Source organism: Strix uralensis, chromosome 24 (genome assembly GCF_047716275.1).
Source record: "Strix uralensis isolate ZFMK-TIS-50842 chromosome 24, bStrUra1, whole genome shotgun sequence".
Lineage (NCBI taxonomy): Eukaryota > Metazoa > Chordata > Aves > Strigiformes > Strigidae > Strix > Strix uralensis.
The window spans coordinates 7560419-7578741 of NC_133995.1; the positions used below are offsets into that span (position 1 = coordinate 7560419).

General features: G+C 52.1%; 1 protein-coding gene across 3 annotated transcripts in view; it reads left to right on the forward strand.

Moving 5' to 3' along the window:
- The window catches only part of RASSF5 (Ras association domain family member 5), a 32460-nt gene extending 14568 nt beyond the window's left edge, over nucleotides 1-17892 (forward strand). For 2 of the 3 annotated variants that reach the window (XM_074893385.1, XM_074893386.1), the window contains exons 3-6: nucleotides 11104-11217; nucleotides 12760-13057; nucleotides 13438-13553; nucleotides 14752-17892. In XM_074893385.1, coding sequence (XP_074749486.1) covers nucleotides 11104-11217; nucleotides 12760-13057; nucleotides 13438-13553; nucleotides 14752-14904 — 681 coding nt within the window. In that variant the 3' untranslated portion in view covers nucleotides 14905-17892. Of the gene's footprint in view, nucleotides 1-585; nucleotides 1022-11103; nucleotides 11218-12759; nucleotides 13058-13437; nucleotides 13554-14751 lie in introns of those variants that run through there. The other variant, XM_074893387.1, reaches the window with a different exon arrangement.
- The last annotated feature ends 431 nt before the right edge of the window (nucleotides 17893-18323 follow it).

Genomic DNA, 18323 nt, shown 5'->3' on the forward strand with positions numbered 1-18323 from the left:
TTCCCAAGGCCAGCACAGCATTTTAATTGGTCTGGAGCGAGTGCTTCTTGCAAATAGAACCGAGGAGCTGAACGGATTTTTCCTGGGCTGCAGTCGAAGGTGCCTCAGCCGGGTGCCAGCGCTGCCGAAATCGCTCCCATTGCTCTAAAATTAGCTGTGGAGCGGAGAGGTGCCCGCTGCCTCCTGGAGTGTGATGACCAGGGGCTCCTGGCACCCCAAGGAGAGTCTGAGGCCAGGTCCTCGCAGGCTCCCCCCTTCCCCACCACCCGTCAGCAGCGTGGTCGGGCTGGGTCCAGCCTGGGCTTGTTTCTCTAAGGCAGGAGATGCAACGCAGCTCTCGAGGATGCGCTAACAGGGAAGGAGCGAGAAGCCAGCCTGCCCTGGCCATGTATTTTGGGTAGCAGAGGAGGTGCCAGGGGTACCCGGGGACTGGGCAGTGCCCAGGGCCAAGCCCAGCGCCTCGGCCCTGGGGTGCAGCGGGGTGAGAAATTTTGCAAGAGGAAGTGGCAGGGCTGCGCGGTGCGAGGCGAGCGCAGGAAGGGGAGGCGATGCTGCCGGGGGACCTGACCGCGGGCGGTGAGCAAACCCGGGCGCCAAGAGCGGGAGCAAACTCGCAGCTCTGCCCCTTCCATGCTGCCCCAGCGCCGCTGCGCAGGGAGGCGGGTGGAGGAGGAGAGGGAAGGGTTACCCGGCACGGCTGCCTGTTAAAGAGAAATAGCTCAGCTGGCTCTGGAGGATGAGCAGAAGGAGCTATTGCAGATAAGCGCCGGCGAGCTGAGGATGTGAGAGCGGGCTCGCTGCTGGTGCGGGAGCCTGAGCGGGGACCACCGATGGTTGCCGGCCCCCCGAGCCCCCCAGCGAGCCCCTGGCACGCTCGGCCTCTCGCCTCTGCTGAGCTTCGATGACCATCGGCAGCAGCATGAGCAGCGGGTACTGTAGCTTGGATGAAGACCTCGAGGATTGCTTTTTCACAGCAAAAACCTCTTTCTTCCGGAGCACGCCGAGCAAGGTCCCTGCCAAGGTAACAGCTTAAAAACTAGTGAGAAGGGCTGTGCTGGGCAGGAGGTGGGGGGGGGTTTGCTGGCCAGGGGGGGATGTTGGTGTTCCTGCACGTTTGGCTGCAGGTGCTGCCAAAATTAGCTTTCAGCTGGAGTCAGGGCAGAGCTGCTGGCAGGGAGGAGGGCTCGAGCTGCTTCTTGCAGGCTCCCCGCTCCCGTGCAGGGGGTCTGCACTGCTGCAGATTTTTCTGAGAGATGTCTCAACCTTTTGCATGCCGGCTTGGCCCCTTCCCGGGGGATCCATGGTGGAGGAGCCGACTCCAAAGGTGTTTTTTCAGCTTTAGGGGGACAGGCAGCAACGCTGCTGGCCATGGGTCAGGCTGCTGGCCAGGGACCTGTGGTTTGGCTTTACAAAATAGGCACCACTGGTGAAAATTGCACCCGTGAGGTGGATAAGGAGATGGGAAAGTTACAGGACTAAATTAATCTGTGAGCTTATGAACACAGTGATGAATCTGGTCCTTATCTGGGCACTTGGGTGCCTGTGTACCTGCCTTGGAGAAGGGGAGAGCACTTGGCTGGGCAGTGTTTCACCCCAGGATGAGATTTCTGTATCAGTAACACTGACAAGGCTGCTTCATGTTTTTTAATTGTTTATTTAAAAAAAAAAAAAAAAAACAAACCACCCAGCTAAGAACATCTCCGTCATAAACTTTGGGGCCCCAACCAGAGCTGAGCATAAAAGGAGAAGGCGACAAGGCGCTGCTGCGGAAGTGGGGGTTTTGCTCAGGAACAAGAGCCCCGCGGCACCGAGAGATGAGATCTGACCCAGAGATCAGCTTTTTCACTTAGAAATCCCCCTGTAAACCATCAGCACCAACAGGCTCCTGTTCGGGCTCTGCTCTATTTGCACGCCCGAGGCTGCCAAGCTGCAATCCTCAGCAGGTGCTTTGGGGTTCAGCTTTCCGCAGCGTGGGGTCCAGAGGGCTCTCCCGGTGACCTGGGCTGTTTTCCTTGCCGGGGGGGGGGGGGGTGTGTATGTTGCTTTGGCGGGGGAGTTTCATTCAACTGGCAATTTTATTTTAATTTCTTTGAAGAAATGCTCCCTTGGGTTTAACATGGGATATTCCCTGTTAGCCAGAAGCTCCCTCTCGCTATGATTAACCGACACGTACTGCTGGTTTTTAAATGTCATTTGATGATTCATCTGTGTAGGAGATGTAGAAGAGCACGGTGTTAGTGCAATAGGCGCTGCACCCCGCGCCGGTTTAACGCTGTTCTTTTTGAGCCAGGGCACTGCGGATCCTCAGCTGCCTTTAGAAATCAGCCTGATCACGTTCGTGCTCGGGAGCTTTCCCTTGCAGAGGGGTCGGGGGCTGCTGCAGCCCCTTCTCACCCGGCTCCTCACCTGGATGTGGCCAGTGTGGGTGACAGACCTCGTGGCTGCTGGAGAAGAAGGAGCCTTTTGGGGGGTTGGTGTTATGGGGAGGAAATGGTTCCTGTGCCTGAGAAAAAAAAAAAAAAAAACACACACAAAATTTGCTGCTCAAGCAAAGGATGTTGCATAATGGGTCTGTGCGGAGGTGGGTCCTCACATTTCTCCAGCTGGAGGTGGAAACCATCTTCAGGCCTTGTGAAAGAAGGTTTTGGGGGGTTTATGACATGCTGGGGGGTTGGTGGGGGTGCAGGTCCTGCAGGAGCGTGAGGCTGGACTTCCACTCTGGATGGAGCTGGCCCTGGAGCACGGTCAGGGGGAGGAGGAAGAGGAGGTGGTCTGGTGAGACTGGGCTGAACAGTGAGAGGAGGGCAGTGAGGAGAGCGTGTGTCTAGGGGACAGCCAGCAAAGCAGAGGGACAGGGGACAGGCACAGCCCCAAGGTAGACACCTCCCCTGGGTTTTGCTTCAGTCCCTGTCCCCCCTTTTTTACTCAGCATCTTACTGCTCTTGAGAGATGTTACTGAATGTGGAACGTTTCCACCGCTGCAAGAACTGCGTGTGGCAACAGCATTGCTTTTCACCACCTGCTCCTGGCCACGGGCACAAAACACCAGCTTGGACCCAAACCTGAGTTAATCTGCTGGGTGTGTTTGGGAACGGCAACATCTGTCCGTCCTTAGATGCCCAGGAATGATTCCCGAGCCCAGGATGCACAGTGTGGTCAGTGCTGCAGCGATGGCAGCCAGCAGCCCGTGGGCATGCCCTGTGCTGGACAGGAATAAGCTAAATATGGATAACTTAGGGATGTGTGTCTTAAAAATCTCAGGAACAATCTCTGTAGAGGAAACTTGTATGTGGGGTAGGAGGGGACATAGAGGCCTCCTGCCATGTTAAATCAGAGAGTGGAATTTGATCACTGTGATTAGAGAAATTATTTTTCTGATTGAAATAACTGTATTAGTCTGAAGAGCCTCTTTCTAGGAATTTTGTAATTCCTTTTTATTTTCAGAACCATCAGCACAATCGCTCTGCGTTAGCAAAGAACTGATTTAGATCTCAGATGTGACTTCATCCCCGGAGATCTATTCCTTGGCATTTTCATGACTCTTCAGCTGAATGGCTTCAGTGGCTTCTGCCTGAAGCGTGATTGCTTAAAACTCTGCAAAATTGCTCTTCAAATCCTGCATCAGTGGCTGCCGGGGGAGCTGGCTTAGAGGAGAAAGGGACAAGTTTCTGTCCAAGAATAGAAAACACAAGAAGGTAGTTTCACCCAGGGTGGGATCCAGGGATGGGGATGATGGAACCTCCAGGGATGGGGATGATGGGACCAGGTCCTGGGCTGGGGATCCCTGAACAAGGCGAGCTGGGGTAACCCAGCAGGCAAAAACCTTCTGCGCTGAAGAGGAGGGAAGCTGTGACGTGGTGGAGGTGTCAGCGGTGGGATGCATGGGGGGTGTTGCTGTGCTACCAGGTGCCGGTGGCTCCGAGCAGAGACCACCATGGGAGGGGGCTCTGGAGGAGGCGGCCGGCGGGGAGTGACATGAGCTTGGGTGTCAGAGGGCATTGCAGTGGTGGTTTGATCCGGGACAGGGTCTCGCCGGGGTGGTCTCTGCGCACCCAGGCAGTGGTGTGGCTGTGCACCCGTGGGGTCCTGCCCAGCACAGACCCCCCTGAGATGCAGCTCCCTGGGAGAACCTGCTCGGCTCTCGCTGCTGAGCAGTGATGTGGCAGGAAAAACGGTTTCTAAGTGAAATCTCCATGGCAATCAAAACATCGAGCCCATCTTCACTTGCCTCTAACCTCTCTGAAATGCAGCAACGATCCTTCTCCCCTTTTCTAGAGATGCACTGCGCTTCTATCTTTTGCCTTTTCCTCTGAATCCTGAAGTAAACGGCAGCATCTCGCTTGAATTTCTCAAAGGGAGTGAAATATGTAGGGTTTGGGGGGTTTTGTGGTAGGGTGGTTTTTTTTTTTTTTTCCCTTCAAATCTGCTGTATGATTCTTCCTCTCCTGCCTGTCCGTGCTTGAGCAGTCGATCCTTTCCCCATATCGTGCTCTGAACTGTGGGAGTGTGTGGGGAAGGGGGAGGCACTGGGTGTTTGGCAGGGATGGAGACCTGTGCGAGAGCAGAGATGTCCCAGCTCTCTGGTGACCGTGATCGGGCTGTGTGGTGCTGCCCTGGCCCCGCTGCCCCCCAGCCGCTGCTGCTCCCTGCTGCAGCTGGATTTACAGTTCTGAGCTACTGGTTCTCATGTTTTTGGCTCATATTTGAAGCCTTCACATTTCTCTTGAGTCCTCTGTGCTGTGGTGTGATAGGGGTCACAGGGCATGAGCTGGTGATGCTCCTCTGAACTACAGCTCCCCGGCCAGCAGCACTCGGACATGCTTCTCCAGGCATTGTTTTCTGATGTTTTAAGACAAATCTTTCCTTAATAAGCAGAAGAATTGAGGATTGATTCCCTGAGGCATAAAATCCCTTTGGATGAGGCCTTCAAAATACTCTTGCAATCTGAACATAGGAGCCAAAGGCAGAGCTTGGGCTGTGTTTTTGGGAATGCAAATTGTCACAGCATTGCTGATGTAAGTGGCGATGGACCTGTGCCCGAGCACACCAAGGGAGGACTTGGCCACTCCTGCCTCTAGATAAGACAGTTGTTGCCAAGAATGTGGTGATGTTGGGCCAAATCCATCTCCACCGTTCTGCTGTTCAAATTCATTAACTAAATAGCTGGTGAGGAAAATTGGCTGGGAGCGAGGGGGCAGGGATAGTGTCTCTGAGGCTGGTTTGGGGCTGAGGGAGCAGCCCTTGCTCCAAGGAGTGTCCTGTGGAAGTGCGTGCTCAGCCTTTCTACCTACAGAGCCTTTCCATGTCTGGTTTTATGACTAGCAAAGCCACGGTTAATGAGCTGCTGGTCTTCCACCTCCAGAGCTGTGCATCCAAGCCATGACCATGCGCCGACGCCTTGGTGCCGACTGGGGCTGCGGTGGGACAGGGAGCTGTGGGGAGAGGGCACCGTCCCCTCTGCGCTGCTGCAGCGGTGCCAGAAAGCTCCCACTCCCACCCAGAGCCGTTATTCCCAGCAGAGAGGTCTGGTGTGGTGCGGGGCGGCTGCCTTTGCTGGCTTTAAAAAGGTTTTTAAGTTGGGGGTTGACTTCTGCAAGGTGAGAGGCTGTAGGAAGGATGCTCTTCAGCTGGGCATGGAGTGCATCTCCTGGCATCCTTGCAATCCAATAAATAGGAAAATCTGTCACGGAGGCTTTGTTGTTGCCTTTCTTGGCTTAGAATCGCTCTTTTGAGAGTATGTCACCATAATCATGATGGCCCATGGGTTTTTTACCTCCCCCTGTAGTAGCCTGTCACTTGCTCACGGCTCATTAGATGAGTGGTTGATTGCAAAGAGGCGGCCAGTGTGGCTAACTTGCTGGGACCGCAGCTGCCCGGGCCCCGGGCGATGGATGTTGTGCGTCGCAGCTGCCTGCCTCTTCGCGGGACGCTTGTTCTGGGCAGCCTTTATCCTGCCGAGCATTAGCCCAAGTGCCAGATGAGGCTCAAGTCCTTTCTTAAAATGGATGTTTCTTAGAATTGTGAAATAATGTAGGTTATGGAAGGGGAGCCCATTTGCAGCAGGCTGTGACGGGCAGGGGAGGACACGGGCACGTTCACTCCTCTGTGCTGTGGGTGCCCCAGGCCACCGTGGCTGCGTGGCCGCGCTTGGTCCCGCGCAGCCCGAGGGTGCCTGTGTCTCACTGCAGTTATTTTACGGCAGTTTCACAGGGGATGGTAAACCCCTGGCCTGCTGAATTTAAGCGAGCTGGCAGGGGTGGTTAAGCTCCGGCAGCCGTGGCCATGCAGTGTTCTGCAGCAGGTTTTTGACGGCAGTGGAAGCATCCTGGCAGCTCCAGTCTCACCATCGCTTCCCTTCCAGTTGCACGGGGGGGTGGCACGACGGAGATGATGGGAACATGCTGGTTTTGCAGGCTGGCTCACAGACGTCGTGGTGTGCTGCCGCACGGCCAGGCCATCCCCAAGGGCAGCTGATGTTCCTCCTTCCCAGTTTCCAGCCAGGAGAGCCGCAGGTCCAGCGGTGGCTGCCAGGGTTTAGGTGCAGGCAGAGTCACCGAGCTGTTGTTTTGTTAACAACTTGTTCCATCCTGTCCTGTTACAACAGGAAATGTGGCAACGGTTTATGGTTAATAGCTTCTGTTTTTCTTCCTTCAGTCAGAATTGCGTATTCTGCACCAGAAACTTTGCAAAACCAGAGGTTTGGGTAGATTCATGAAGAGCAAGAAGTAGCTGATCTAATCATCCATGGCAGAAGGAGCAGCACTTCTCCTCCCAGGCTGTGGCCCCCCTTCCCAGTGCTCCCCGCGCCGTGGGGCTGGTGCTGCTGGGCAGGTTCAGGCCCTGCTCGCAGGCGGGTTTTGATCTGTAAAACAGAAAAGCGGGTGCAGGGGGTTGGGGAGGGGTGGTGTGGCCACTGCTGGGGGCTCATGGCGTAGCTGTGCATGAGCACCACTGCCGTGAACGGCAAGAAGCGGTGAAGGGGTGAGCCCTGGGGTCCTGAAATAGCTGCCGGAGCCGGGACAGCCAACTTGGGTGTGCGTCAGCTCTGCTCCAGGGGCCCCGCCGCTCGGCCCCGGGTGGAGCGTGTCCCTCGGGTTTTGTCCAGGCGCTGTCGTGTGTGCTGTGCTCATCGGCCCCGTGCTGGGATTGCTGCATAGGAAGAGATTATTCGGTTTTTCTTTCCCTCAAGTCCAAGGGTGTAGGAGAAAGGTGAGCTGGGGGAGGCTGGTGCGGTAGGATTGCTCCTGTGCCGCCCCTGGGGTGGAAGTGAAGAGCTTTTTTGCAGTGCTGGCAGTGTTTTGTTGCAGTGTTGGTCCAGCTGACTCTCATAACACGTTGCAGTTTTTCTTTTAAAATCCAAGTGGTTCTAAGAATTGGCCTCACTACGTTTCAAGCCCACTTAGACATTGGCACTATGGAAGTGGTAACTTCTGATTTGGTGTTTGCACCACAAGTGACGTGTAAGGGACGAGGGGCTTGGGAGTCCCATGCTGCTTTATGCCACACACACACAACCTGCTGTTTCGGAGACGCGTCTGTAGATCCACGGCTGGGTCGCAGCTGCTGGCAGAGCCGGGAGCCCCGTGCAAGGTCGCTGGTTTTGTTTTCCAGTGCAGGGCGGTTGCTCTCTGCGTACCTTAAATTGTGCTGCAGTGGAAACGGTTAAACCATCTGTCACTGACACTGGGAGCTTAATAAAAGCAAATTAATTCCACACTGGGTGGAATTATAAAATAACCCTAAGAGAACATAATATGGCTGTTAAAACCTGTATTTGTCAAATTGTCACAATACAGGGTTTCTTTTCCAATTACAATTGCACGTGGAAGGGGAGAGAACAACCTGTTACCCGTAGCTGTGGCCGCATGATCGTGTAAATTGTCGGAGTTGGGTTGGAATCCCATTTCCGCGGGGCAGCCTGACACGGGGTGTTCGCTCTTCCAGCCGCAGAGGAAGGCTCAGCGTGGCAGAGGTGCTGTGCTGCTCTCGGGGCTTGGCCCTGAGCTGGTGCTGGTGCCGATACGCTCCTGGGTGCAGCGGGACCCTGGGGGCTGTGGGTGCTTTGGCTTATGTCTGGCTTCGTCAAAACAAACAGGTGTGGTAAATAAATGAATTATGGGCAGCGTTTCTTTCCCAGTATGTTTTCCCAGGGTAGGGTCTGAGCATCAAGAAGCTGCGGGATGGGCAGAGGAAGGCAATGATTTGGGAAAAGCTTCACGCAGGTGGGAGCTGAGCTGCCTCCTGCCTTCCGCAGCGCTGCCGGGGCAGGAGCAGCAGGCGAGAGGGGCAAAGCCACCCTCCTGCCAGAGCAGCGTATATCCCAGCCGCCGGCTGATCCCAGCTCCCAGGAGCAAAATCCCATCTCCAGGGCAGCTTTGGGTGCCTTGGCAGGGTCCTGCTGCCATGGGAGCGCTGGGGAGGCCGCTCAGCAGAGCTCAGCTGACCCTGTGCCCGACCGGAGGAGGATGGGGGTGCGCTGGGGGGGGTCGGGGGGCTGAGCAAGCAGAGAGACCAGCAGGCAGGTCTGTTCTGCCAAGATGTGTGCGTGGGGAAGGCAGGAAGGACGCCGTGTCTGGGCAGTGGTTTGTTGATGGAGCTGTGCGGGCACACGGTGTGAGACCTGCGACATGGTGCCACCAGCCCCGTGGTCCTGAGCCAGGCTTCCCGCCCCTCCTCCTGCCAGTGATTGAGGGTCCCTGGAGCACAAATGAGACCCCCGGGACCGGCACCGCTCCAGGCTCCTGGGTGCACCGGGCATCCTCCATGGAAACCGGGCGTCATCAGCGCACCAGCGGCTCTGAAAGCTCTTAATTGCTGGCACGAGCCGCTTTCCTCAGCTGGAAACATCCCAGGAGGGGAGGGACGTGCCCCACTGGGGAGAAGCAGATTGCAACCACAGGGATGGACTGAGCCGTGCGTGTCTGGATGGATGCTGGTGTGCGCCGGGTTGTGTTTGTGCCGTGATGGAGCGCAGCGGAGCACACAGCGTGCCGCAGTGCTGCAGCCGGGCCTGGCAGTGACAAAAGTCTCTCTGCGTGCGGGAGAGGACGGTCCCGGGGGTCTCCTGGTTCTCATTTGCTTTGCAATCAGGGTGGGGGCCGGCGCTGGGGGGTGGCAGCGCGGCTGTGCCTGTCTCCAGCTCTGCGAAATGGGTGACGTGAGGAAGTGGAGGGTTTCTGAGTGCACATCTTCCGTTAACTTAAAGGGAAGTTTTTTAGTTTTTGTTTTTTGTTTTTTTCCCCAGTGCTACTTTTGAAAATCTCTACCCTTAGCATTATTTTTAAATACGCCCACGCCGGCCCGGCACCTGCGTGCGGCCGTGTAAGACCTATTGCAGTCAATAGATTGCAGTGAAGCATGTGCCGAAGGACTTCGACAGTTCGGGGAGTTGAGATTGCCATTATGAATAAGGGGATGTTTATGTGCAGTTCTTAAATACCCCAGGCGAGCTTTGCTTTTATTTTCTTAAGGCACTGAACAAGGAGGAGACTAAGACAATGTCAGTGCTCTTCCCTTGGGTCAGTGTTTCGAGAGGTCTCATGCTGTTTGCCAGTCTCAAGCAGAAATTGTGAACTCTCACTTGGGAATCACCCGAATGAATTTGGGGCTCTCGAGTCCCAGGACTGTGGCCGTCTTGCCAGATTGCAACCAGGATTTCAGTTTGTCCTGTGCCTGATTCTCCTCCTGAAAGAAATACCATGGGTAGCCTGAGGCAATACTGGCTTATTTACAGCTTGCTCATCCTGGTCTCATGTGCTTCGAGGCTGCCTGGGAAGAGATGGGCTTCGCTCCCAAAGTTGCTTTTTTCCTTTTTTTGTCCTTCTTGGAGGTTACAGTTTTTGTTCTGTACCGGCCGTGATAGAGCATCCCTTCACGCTTTCTGCTCTCCGCTAATGCAAACTTCTGAGCAAACCCACATAAAATATGGGAGCGCTGCTCGCCGTTTCAGGCAGCGCTGGGAAATGTATTCCCAGCCTGTCTCCGGGGAAGGTGGTGAGTTATGGAAAGGCAGCAGAGCGCTGTGCTGTGAAATCCAGCCCACTGAGCACAGTCCAGGACACACGCAGGCTCGTTCGCAGCAGGTCTGGGTGTGGGATGCTGAAGGCTGTGCGTTAGAGGAGACCTGCTCTCCTGGCTTGGCTGGAAAGTCCCTGCGCCGAAGGGCTGTGGATAACTCGGGCTAAAGTGGCGTCAAACCTTGAAGCACAAGATGAGCCTCGTATAGGGAGTTTCCAATGGTCTTGCGGCAATAAAGTCATGGAGGCTTCTTGAATGACCCACGCCCCACTGCCAGCGGCTGAAGAAGCCGGTGAAGAGCTCCAGTGACCGCACAAAGAAATGAGCCACAGGTATTGCTGCAGGCTGCCGTTCTTGCTGCTGGTTTGGATCGGCACCACGGTTTGAGGTGTCCCTGGGCTGGAGATGTGCTCAGGGCAGGAGTTCAGCTGCGGTACCTCAGCGCAGGCTGCCCGCAGAGACCCGCAGTGCCGGCGGCACAGTCCTGTCCTTGCAGCAGGTTGTTTCCCATGAGGAGACCCAAAGGTGGCTGCTGGGCTTTACCTGCAGCCGGAAGACTCCTGGGTTAGTTTAGCTCACTGTATTTAATTTTTTTAAATAGATTTTCTTAGCCCACGTGTGAATTTGAATTTACTTCAGGGTCACACAAGTTCTTGCTTCCATCTCATGATTACAGGAGCCATTAACTCCGCAACAGGCTGTTCAGACAGATGCTGAAGGTGAGCAGGTGCTTTTGTCCCACGTACTTTTTTTTGAAAGTGGGTGTTAGAGGCTGGATTCTTTGCCCTGGTTTGTATCGGGACATCTTTACTGCTCTGTGCCTCCATCCCACTATCCAATGGGTTTTCTGTTACCCTCCGCTGCCTGTTACTGGTGTACAGAGGTGGTTTGGGGCAGGACGTGGCATCCTGCACATTTAGCCTCTTGGCCTTAGGGACCATCCCCACCTGTGCCGTCGCTGCTCAGCACAGGCTCAGGATCTGCGCAGCCTCTTTGTTGCTGCGTTTCACAAGAAAAAGTAGAGCTGAACAGATGCAGTGTTACCCAATACGTAAACCAGCTAAAGCCTGTCTCTTCTGATTTCAGAATGTAACACAAACAGTAGAAGAAGAAAAACCCGAGCCTCCGACCATCCAGGAGATCAAACAGAAAATTGAAAAATACAATGCAAAAGTTACAAACTGCCTGTTGATGAAGCTGGTATGTATTGGGCTCTATTTACCTAATACATGGGAAGACTGATGCTGGTTTCTCTGGGCTGTGAGCTGAGCCAGGCTGTACGGAGGCACCTCCGAGGCAAGAGGGCTTATGGCTGTTGAGATGTTCCTGTCCTCCTTACCCCATCTGCTTTTTCTCCTGCTCTTTCCTGCTTGGGTTTCCTTAGCGTTCGAGATAACCCTTCCCTGCCTCCGTCCTGGGAACGCTGGTGCAGTAATCTCTGGCCAGCCTGTGCTGCGAATGACTTGCCACAAATAGATGAGCTCACGTTGTTCTAGCGGGGATGAGTCACGGTAAAACTCTAAATCCAAAGTGGATTTAGAAACACAAAGTGTATTTAGAAACACAAAGCCTTTTTAGAAAGAGATGCTTTTCTCCTCCTCCTCTAAGGCTTGCTTAAGCAGAGGTCTGAGAACCAAAGTGGACGCTTTTGTATGTTGAAGCTTTGTTGCAAACTTGCTTATCACCACCTGTAAGTAAAGCCTTGATGATACGTGGTGAGAAGACAAGAAAATCAACTCTTTAACAAACTGGAGTACCACAAAGGTACAAACTTCACAGGATCTTACAGAGAAGAGGGAAAAGCTTCTTAAAGAGTGAAATAATTAAACTGTAGAACTTCCAAGAACAGCAGCTTCGTAACTCCCTGGTGCTTGCTAACGCCTGAAAATAAACCTGAAGTTTAATTAAAATAGTAGATCTTAAAACAATTTCCTTTGTGAAGGCTGCACAGTAATTTCTGCTGGAATGTCTCGCCCATTGATTTTTACCAGCCCTTGACTTACAGGAGTCATTCGAGACCCAAATGTTTACTCTCGAGTTACTTTGCTTGAAGCTTAGTGAAGATAAATCTTGAGACTTGATACAGCCTTGGGACTCGATTGGGCTCAGCCGCTGGCGGTGGCCCTTCGGTGGGACCACAGGCCAGTGCTCCCGGCACATGAGGTGGGTCCCCTGGCTTGTCCCTGCCTGGCACCCATGGATGGACTGTACAGAGCCAGGCTTTTCTCTTGATTTCTGCATTTTTGCAGAGCTGAGGGTAGGGTAAGGACCTGTCGTGAGACAGGCTGATCTTGAATGATGATTTATTACATGAAGATGTGAGAATCCCATAAGCAGGAAATAAAAAGTGAGGAATACAGTTGGGAGATGCTGCTGAACATGAGGGTAGAGACCTTCCCAGAGGTTTCAAATCCTCACTTAAGTGCAACTATAAATTACATGTAATGGTTTCCATAACTGTGTTGGTTTCAAATAAGACAAGCTCGCACGCACACGAGGAAGGGATGAGTCACTACCGAGTGGAAGGAACAGGAGAAAATCAATAGTGACTAACCCGAAATTACTGGTTACTTTTGACGTGATTAATAAGAAACCCTCAAACTCCTAGCAGTACTGAGGGGTAGAAAGTCCTGCGGTCACCCCGCAGGCTGCAGCTCTGCAGACCAGAAAGCCCCTTGTAGTGGGGGTAAAGGACTGGAAAGGCTCCCTGGAGCCTGACCCCCCGCCTCTCCTTCGCTTTAGAACGACGATGGGACGTACACAGGTTTCATTAAAGTGCATTTGAAACTGCGCCGGCCCGTGACGGTACCGGCAGGGATCCGGCCACAGTCCATCTACGATGCCCTCAAGGAGGTGAACCTGGCCGACATGACGGACAAGAGAACCTCGTTCTACTTGCCGCTGGATGCCATCAAGCAGCTCCACATCAGCAGCACGACGACGGTGAGCGAGGTCATCCAGGGGCTCCTGAAGAAATTCATGGTGGTGGATAATCCTCAGAAGTTTGCACTTTTCAAGGAGATGCGGAAAGATGGGCAAGGTGAGTTCGCGCCCTCGGACCTGCCAGCTTTCCCGCGGCTGATCAGTTTTGCTTATTATTTTGTGTTGCAGACGCATACCCAAAGCATTCTTCTAGGAGTCCGTGGTGTGGCAGGCGGGCAGCATCTAAATTTCAGCTGAATAAATGCCCGAACCTCCACAGGAGGTGATGCTGCTAACGGGGAATTACTGGTTTTCAGAAGGGGGCTGAAGCCACCTCAGACCTAACAGAGATCGTTATAGATCTGTGTTAGAGACTCAGCTACTTCCACTGTGATCCTGAGCAGCATGAACCGCTTTTACACGCTCCAGTTACCTCCTGAGCTGTCCTCTGCCCTGGCAGCCAAGATCTCACCGTGGGTGTCTGCTGTCCCCTTGCAGTGCTCTTCCAGAAGCTCCCTCTCACCGAGTACCCCCTGTACCTCCGGCTGCTGGCAGGCCCTGACACAGATGTGCTCAGTTTCGTGCTGAAGGAAAACGAAACAGGGGAAGTTGAGGTATGCTGGTGACTCTTTCCCTTGATTTTTACATGAATATTAACAGCGTTGGGGAGCACGTGGCCGCGTTGCAGAGCTGGGAGATGTACGGCAGAGGCCGCACGGGTGAAGTGGTGCCCCGCAAGCAAGCTAATGGGGCTGTGTTTGCCTTCTAAAATACAGAGTGTGATACCAGCTTTTCTCCAAACTTAAATAACCAGCTGAATGGACTGCTTGTACCTTACTTTAAAAAAAAACAAAAAAGAATTTTGGTTATTTATTGCTCCTAAATTGTGTTGATTTTGAAGAAATTTAAACTTGGGCTGTGAAAATGCTGAGGCCAGTTTTGATGGCCAACCCATAATCTGTTACAGAACCAAGCAACGCCACCCCAGAGTCAGTCCTCAATAATTAGATCCAAGAGATTACTGTTACGAGTAATCCACTCATTTAAATAGAAGCCAGGGACGCTCGGGGAGCAAATTCCCAGCCAGTTTTTGGTTGCAATCATGGTCCCCACCACGACGAAGGCAAATGTTGGGAGCTGCTGCATCCCGCGGGGCCGTGCCTGCCGTGGCCCCGCGGGGGGAGCGGGGCTGTGGCCGGGAAGGAGCACTGGCCTCCCGCCGCCGCGCTCGGCAGACGTAAACCAGCGTTTATTAAGTGATTGCAGTCATCAGCCTGCGGCCTGCCCGTTCCTCGCTGCCAGCCTGACGCTGCTGTAGGTGACAGCCGGAGCAGCCCGTCTGCTGGCGCCCCGTGCCAAGAGCTTCACTGAAGCTCAAACAGTTTTGGTAACTTCACAGTAAAATAAAGAGAACTGGCTCTGGCTGGGTAGCGTTGCCTGCCGGGACCTCGATCCCGCTGCCTAACAAGAAGCGTGGGTGAATGCTGCATCAATTACTCCCATATATTTTTCAGTTCCTTAGGGAGCTGTGTCATCTCTTGCAGTGGGAGCTTTAATTCACCTGAGTAAAGATGATTTCTATTAAATCTAGTCTCGGGGGCTCAGGACTGGGATGGTCCTTTACGCTGCAGCCCGTTATCCCATCTTTCTCTCTCAGGTGACGCTGCGAGATTAAGCTACCTGGAAATCAGATACGAGTTTAAATGTCTTTTATTGTTCCTCTTTGCAGATTCAGGGGAAAAAAAAAAAACACAAATGCAGTATGGTGAATGGTGTGTGCTTACTTTCCCTCTGTTTCTGCTGGTTTTGCAGTGGGACGCATTCTCCATCCCAGAGCTACAGAACTTCTTGATGATACTGGACAAGGAAGAAAAGGACAAAATCCAGCAAGTGCAAAGGAAGTACGAGAAGTTTAAACAGAGACTGCAACAGACCTTGAAAGAAGCGAGAAGCAAGCCTGGATAACCCTTCAGGAGGCACTGGGCATCAGACTAAGCTAGATACTATTTTTAAAATGAAAAGACACTTCTCAGGACACCTTATAGTAGTCAGTCTCCCTCTTCATCCTTCCATTAAGGACTGGCTCACAGCACCCATAAAACGAACCTATTGCATTTTCTTCTTCTGAAACCTCTTATCCCAGGACGAGAGCCAGTCAAAGAACGAGAAGCTGTTTTAAAACTGCCCGTCAACAAACCAAACACAGCTGCTGGTTCGCTTTTCAGCTGTACCATCAGATGGAGAAGCTCCGTGGAAAATGCTCAGTGTTAAACCCAGCGGGAACATCTACTGGCTGATGTTTTGAGCGGGGCCACGCTTGCCGTTCACACTCCTCCCAGCAACCCGCTCGTTCTGGTTCGGTGGTGCCGCGGCTCGTTGTGTGTGCCCACGTGGCCGAGTTCTCATTTCTTAAGTAGAGCACAGGAAGCTTCAGATAAAGCAGAGGAGGTTGTTGCACCAAACCACGTGGGTATTGCAGCTGTAACCAGTGCTGGACGGACTTGTTCAGGGCTAAGATAGCCAGGGAGATGTAAAGTTATGACACCAAGGCAGCTGCAACACCCAAACAGTCTGTTAGTAAGTATTATTGAAACTTGGTAATGTTAATTTCTAGAAAAGTCATCCATTTTGCTTCTATTTAACTTCCAGTTTTGAAAACAGATGTGAAGTAAAGCAAATACCCCTGATGCTTGCTAAGTTCACCAGTGTTTTACCAGTACTCTGTAGGAATCAGGACCTGTGTTTTAAGAAATTCTATTTGAAAAGTGTAAAGATGATAGGGCATAGGCCAATGGTTTGATATTGAACATTTAGCAATACATATCCAACAGACCAACCCGGGAAAACTCAAAACCCTTCACAAATCAAACTGATTTTGAGCTCTGAACGGGTCTGGTACCGAGGGAGAAGAGCTCCAACCAGGGCCAGGGTGTGGGGGTGGCACCAAGAGCCTGTGTGGGGAAGCCTTAGCACCCGGAAGAGTGAGGGAACCATGAACCTCAGATGCTGTCCACCCACCACTCTCATGCTGTGCTTCCTCCTGCTAATCCTCCTTGCATTGCTTTCCCACCTCTCCCTCCCTGTGCCGCTCTCTCTGTATCATGTTCTCCTTCCCCCCCCCTCCCCGCTCGCCATCGGTGCTCTGCCTGCCCGTCCAGGAAGGTTACCAGGGTTTGCTCTCTACGTGGAGCTAGGAGAGGACAGCAAGTCTCTCCCCCCCTCTCTCAGGGCTCCCCCCGTCTCCGATGTGCGCACTGCGCATCCTTCATAAAAATCCTTCAGCTGGAGCGTCAGTCGCTGCTGTAACTCTGACCAGAGACCTTGACCTTGCTGACGCCACGCAGCGGGGGCCGCAGGGCGAGGAAGGCTCCGGGGATGCCACCCTGAGACAGGATGGGCCCCACGTTTACTCTCCGTGCTCTGTGCCCAGCACGCCGTGCGCAGCCAGGTTCAGTCTTCCCTCTGTTTACACAGGACACCGCAGCAAAGCGTAAGGAGAAAAAGGACCGTTAATACTGGCCGGGTTCAGGCGGAGCGAGCGGGTTTTGTATGGATGAACAAGTGTCCCTCTGAGCTCGCTGTAGGCTGCTGTGATGCCACCTGCCTCAAGTGGGAAGGGAGGCAGCAGGTTATTGGGTAACAGTTACCACAATGTGGAGGAGTCTAAAATTTACCTCAGTGCCTTTTTTTTTTCCTTAAGTGTAAAAACTCTGCATTTGGGCTAAGGAGGAAGTTGGAAGGGGCTTTTGTCCAGAGCCTTGTCCCTCCTGTCCCCCCAGTTACCTGAAGGACTGTTGAGATGAGGCTGCTTTTGTAGAGGAATTTTTTGTAGAGGAACTGGTTTGTTTCTTTCTTGCAGGTGACTGCTTGGGAATGATTTATTTCCCCCCCCCCCCCCCCCCCCAGATTTCTACTCGAGTATATTTGTTTATAAACCCTAAGAGAGTAACTGCATCACTTAGAGCCCCTCGGTTTGTATAAATGCCACTTTCTGCAAGCTTAGTGCCAGCTCATGGTTTAGTCAGCAGCGTAACAGGGTTTGCTAACAGGGCTCTGGCCCGCAGCGCTGGACGGGCCTCCCAGCTGTACTGTACTCTACACCCAGATGACCTTTAACAGCGTGGCGGCAGCCCAAAGAGCAGCAATTTTCATGCTTTGGGGCTGTTTGTCCATTTACAAGAATACTTATTACTTCACTATGCACTTGTGAAGTAATTGAAATAACATTTATCTAGTGCTGCGAGTCTTGGAAGCACTGTATAAATACTTCTGTTCGGTCAAGAGGAAGAACACTGTAAAAACTGCCATTGGTTCTGAGAAGTAAGATCCAGATGCTTGTTTTTAAATCCCTTCTCGTTCTGGCTAAAAGTTGTAAAGATTTCTTTTTTGTTGTTGTTGTTTTCTACTAGAGTTTTGGTGACTGTCTCCCCCTCCCTCCCGGAACCCAGCATGTCTTTGACATTTTGTAGAAGGCATGGCTTCTTATGCAATTACCGTGAATGCTGCTGAAAACCTCCTGCAAAGAGGAGGGCTGTTTCTTTCATTTTTTTCAAGATATGGGGCATTTGGAGAACAGGTAGATCTTGAAACTCAAATTCTCAACGGTCAGTTGAGCTGTGTTTAGGTCAGAAGCGTTGGCCCCTTCCTTAAGCGCAGAATACTGTTGGCAGTGCCTTTGGTTAGTATAGTGTCTTGCCTAGTTCGTGTGAATTTATTTTTCTGTCTGTTGTAAAACATGTAAAATAATGTGTATAGAATGGAATAGTAAAGCTTCTATGGCAAAGTGAAATGCATTTTTGCAATGCTGTAATTTATTTTTACTACTCCCTAGTAATTCCATGGCATTTTTAAAAAATGTCTCACTTTCAGCTTTTTCGAAGGTTCTGGAACTACTTGTTCATATGCAGACAGTGTAAAAGACAATGATAATAAAACTGTCAGTAATTAAACAAACCTCTTTAGCTTCTTTTTCTGGCGCCCTCCTATGGAACTTTCATGTATTAAGTCTAAAGGGGAAAATACAGGAATTCTTTCTAGAAGTGAATTTAAATTTCTTAACCCTACTGTAAAGTGTTTTAAGATTCAGCTAAAGAGGTACAGAACATCTATCCCTGTGAAACCTGACCAAAGTGTTCCATTAATCTTCTCTTAATATTTCAGCTGATTTGACAGAACTGCGACCCATTTCTACCTGTGATAAATTACAGTTAATGTCATGTTAAAATGTATTTATATATCAAATTAATATAAACCATAAAAATCCAGCTAATAGAGTTCATTCTCAGTGCTGAAATGTCTGATATTAATACCTGGAAATGTTTAAAAGGATAAAACCTAGAAGAAAATGGGTTTTACTTCTGACGTACACAATCTATGGCAGAACA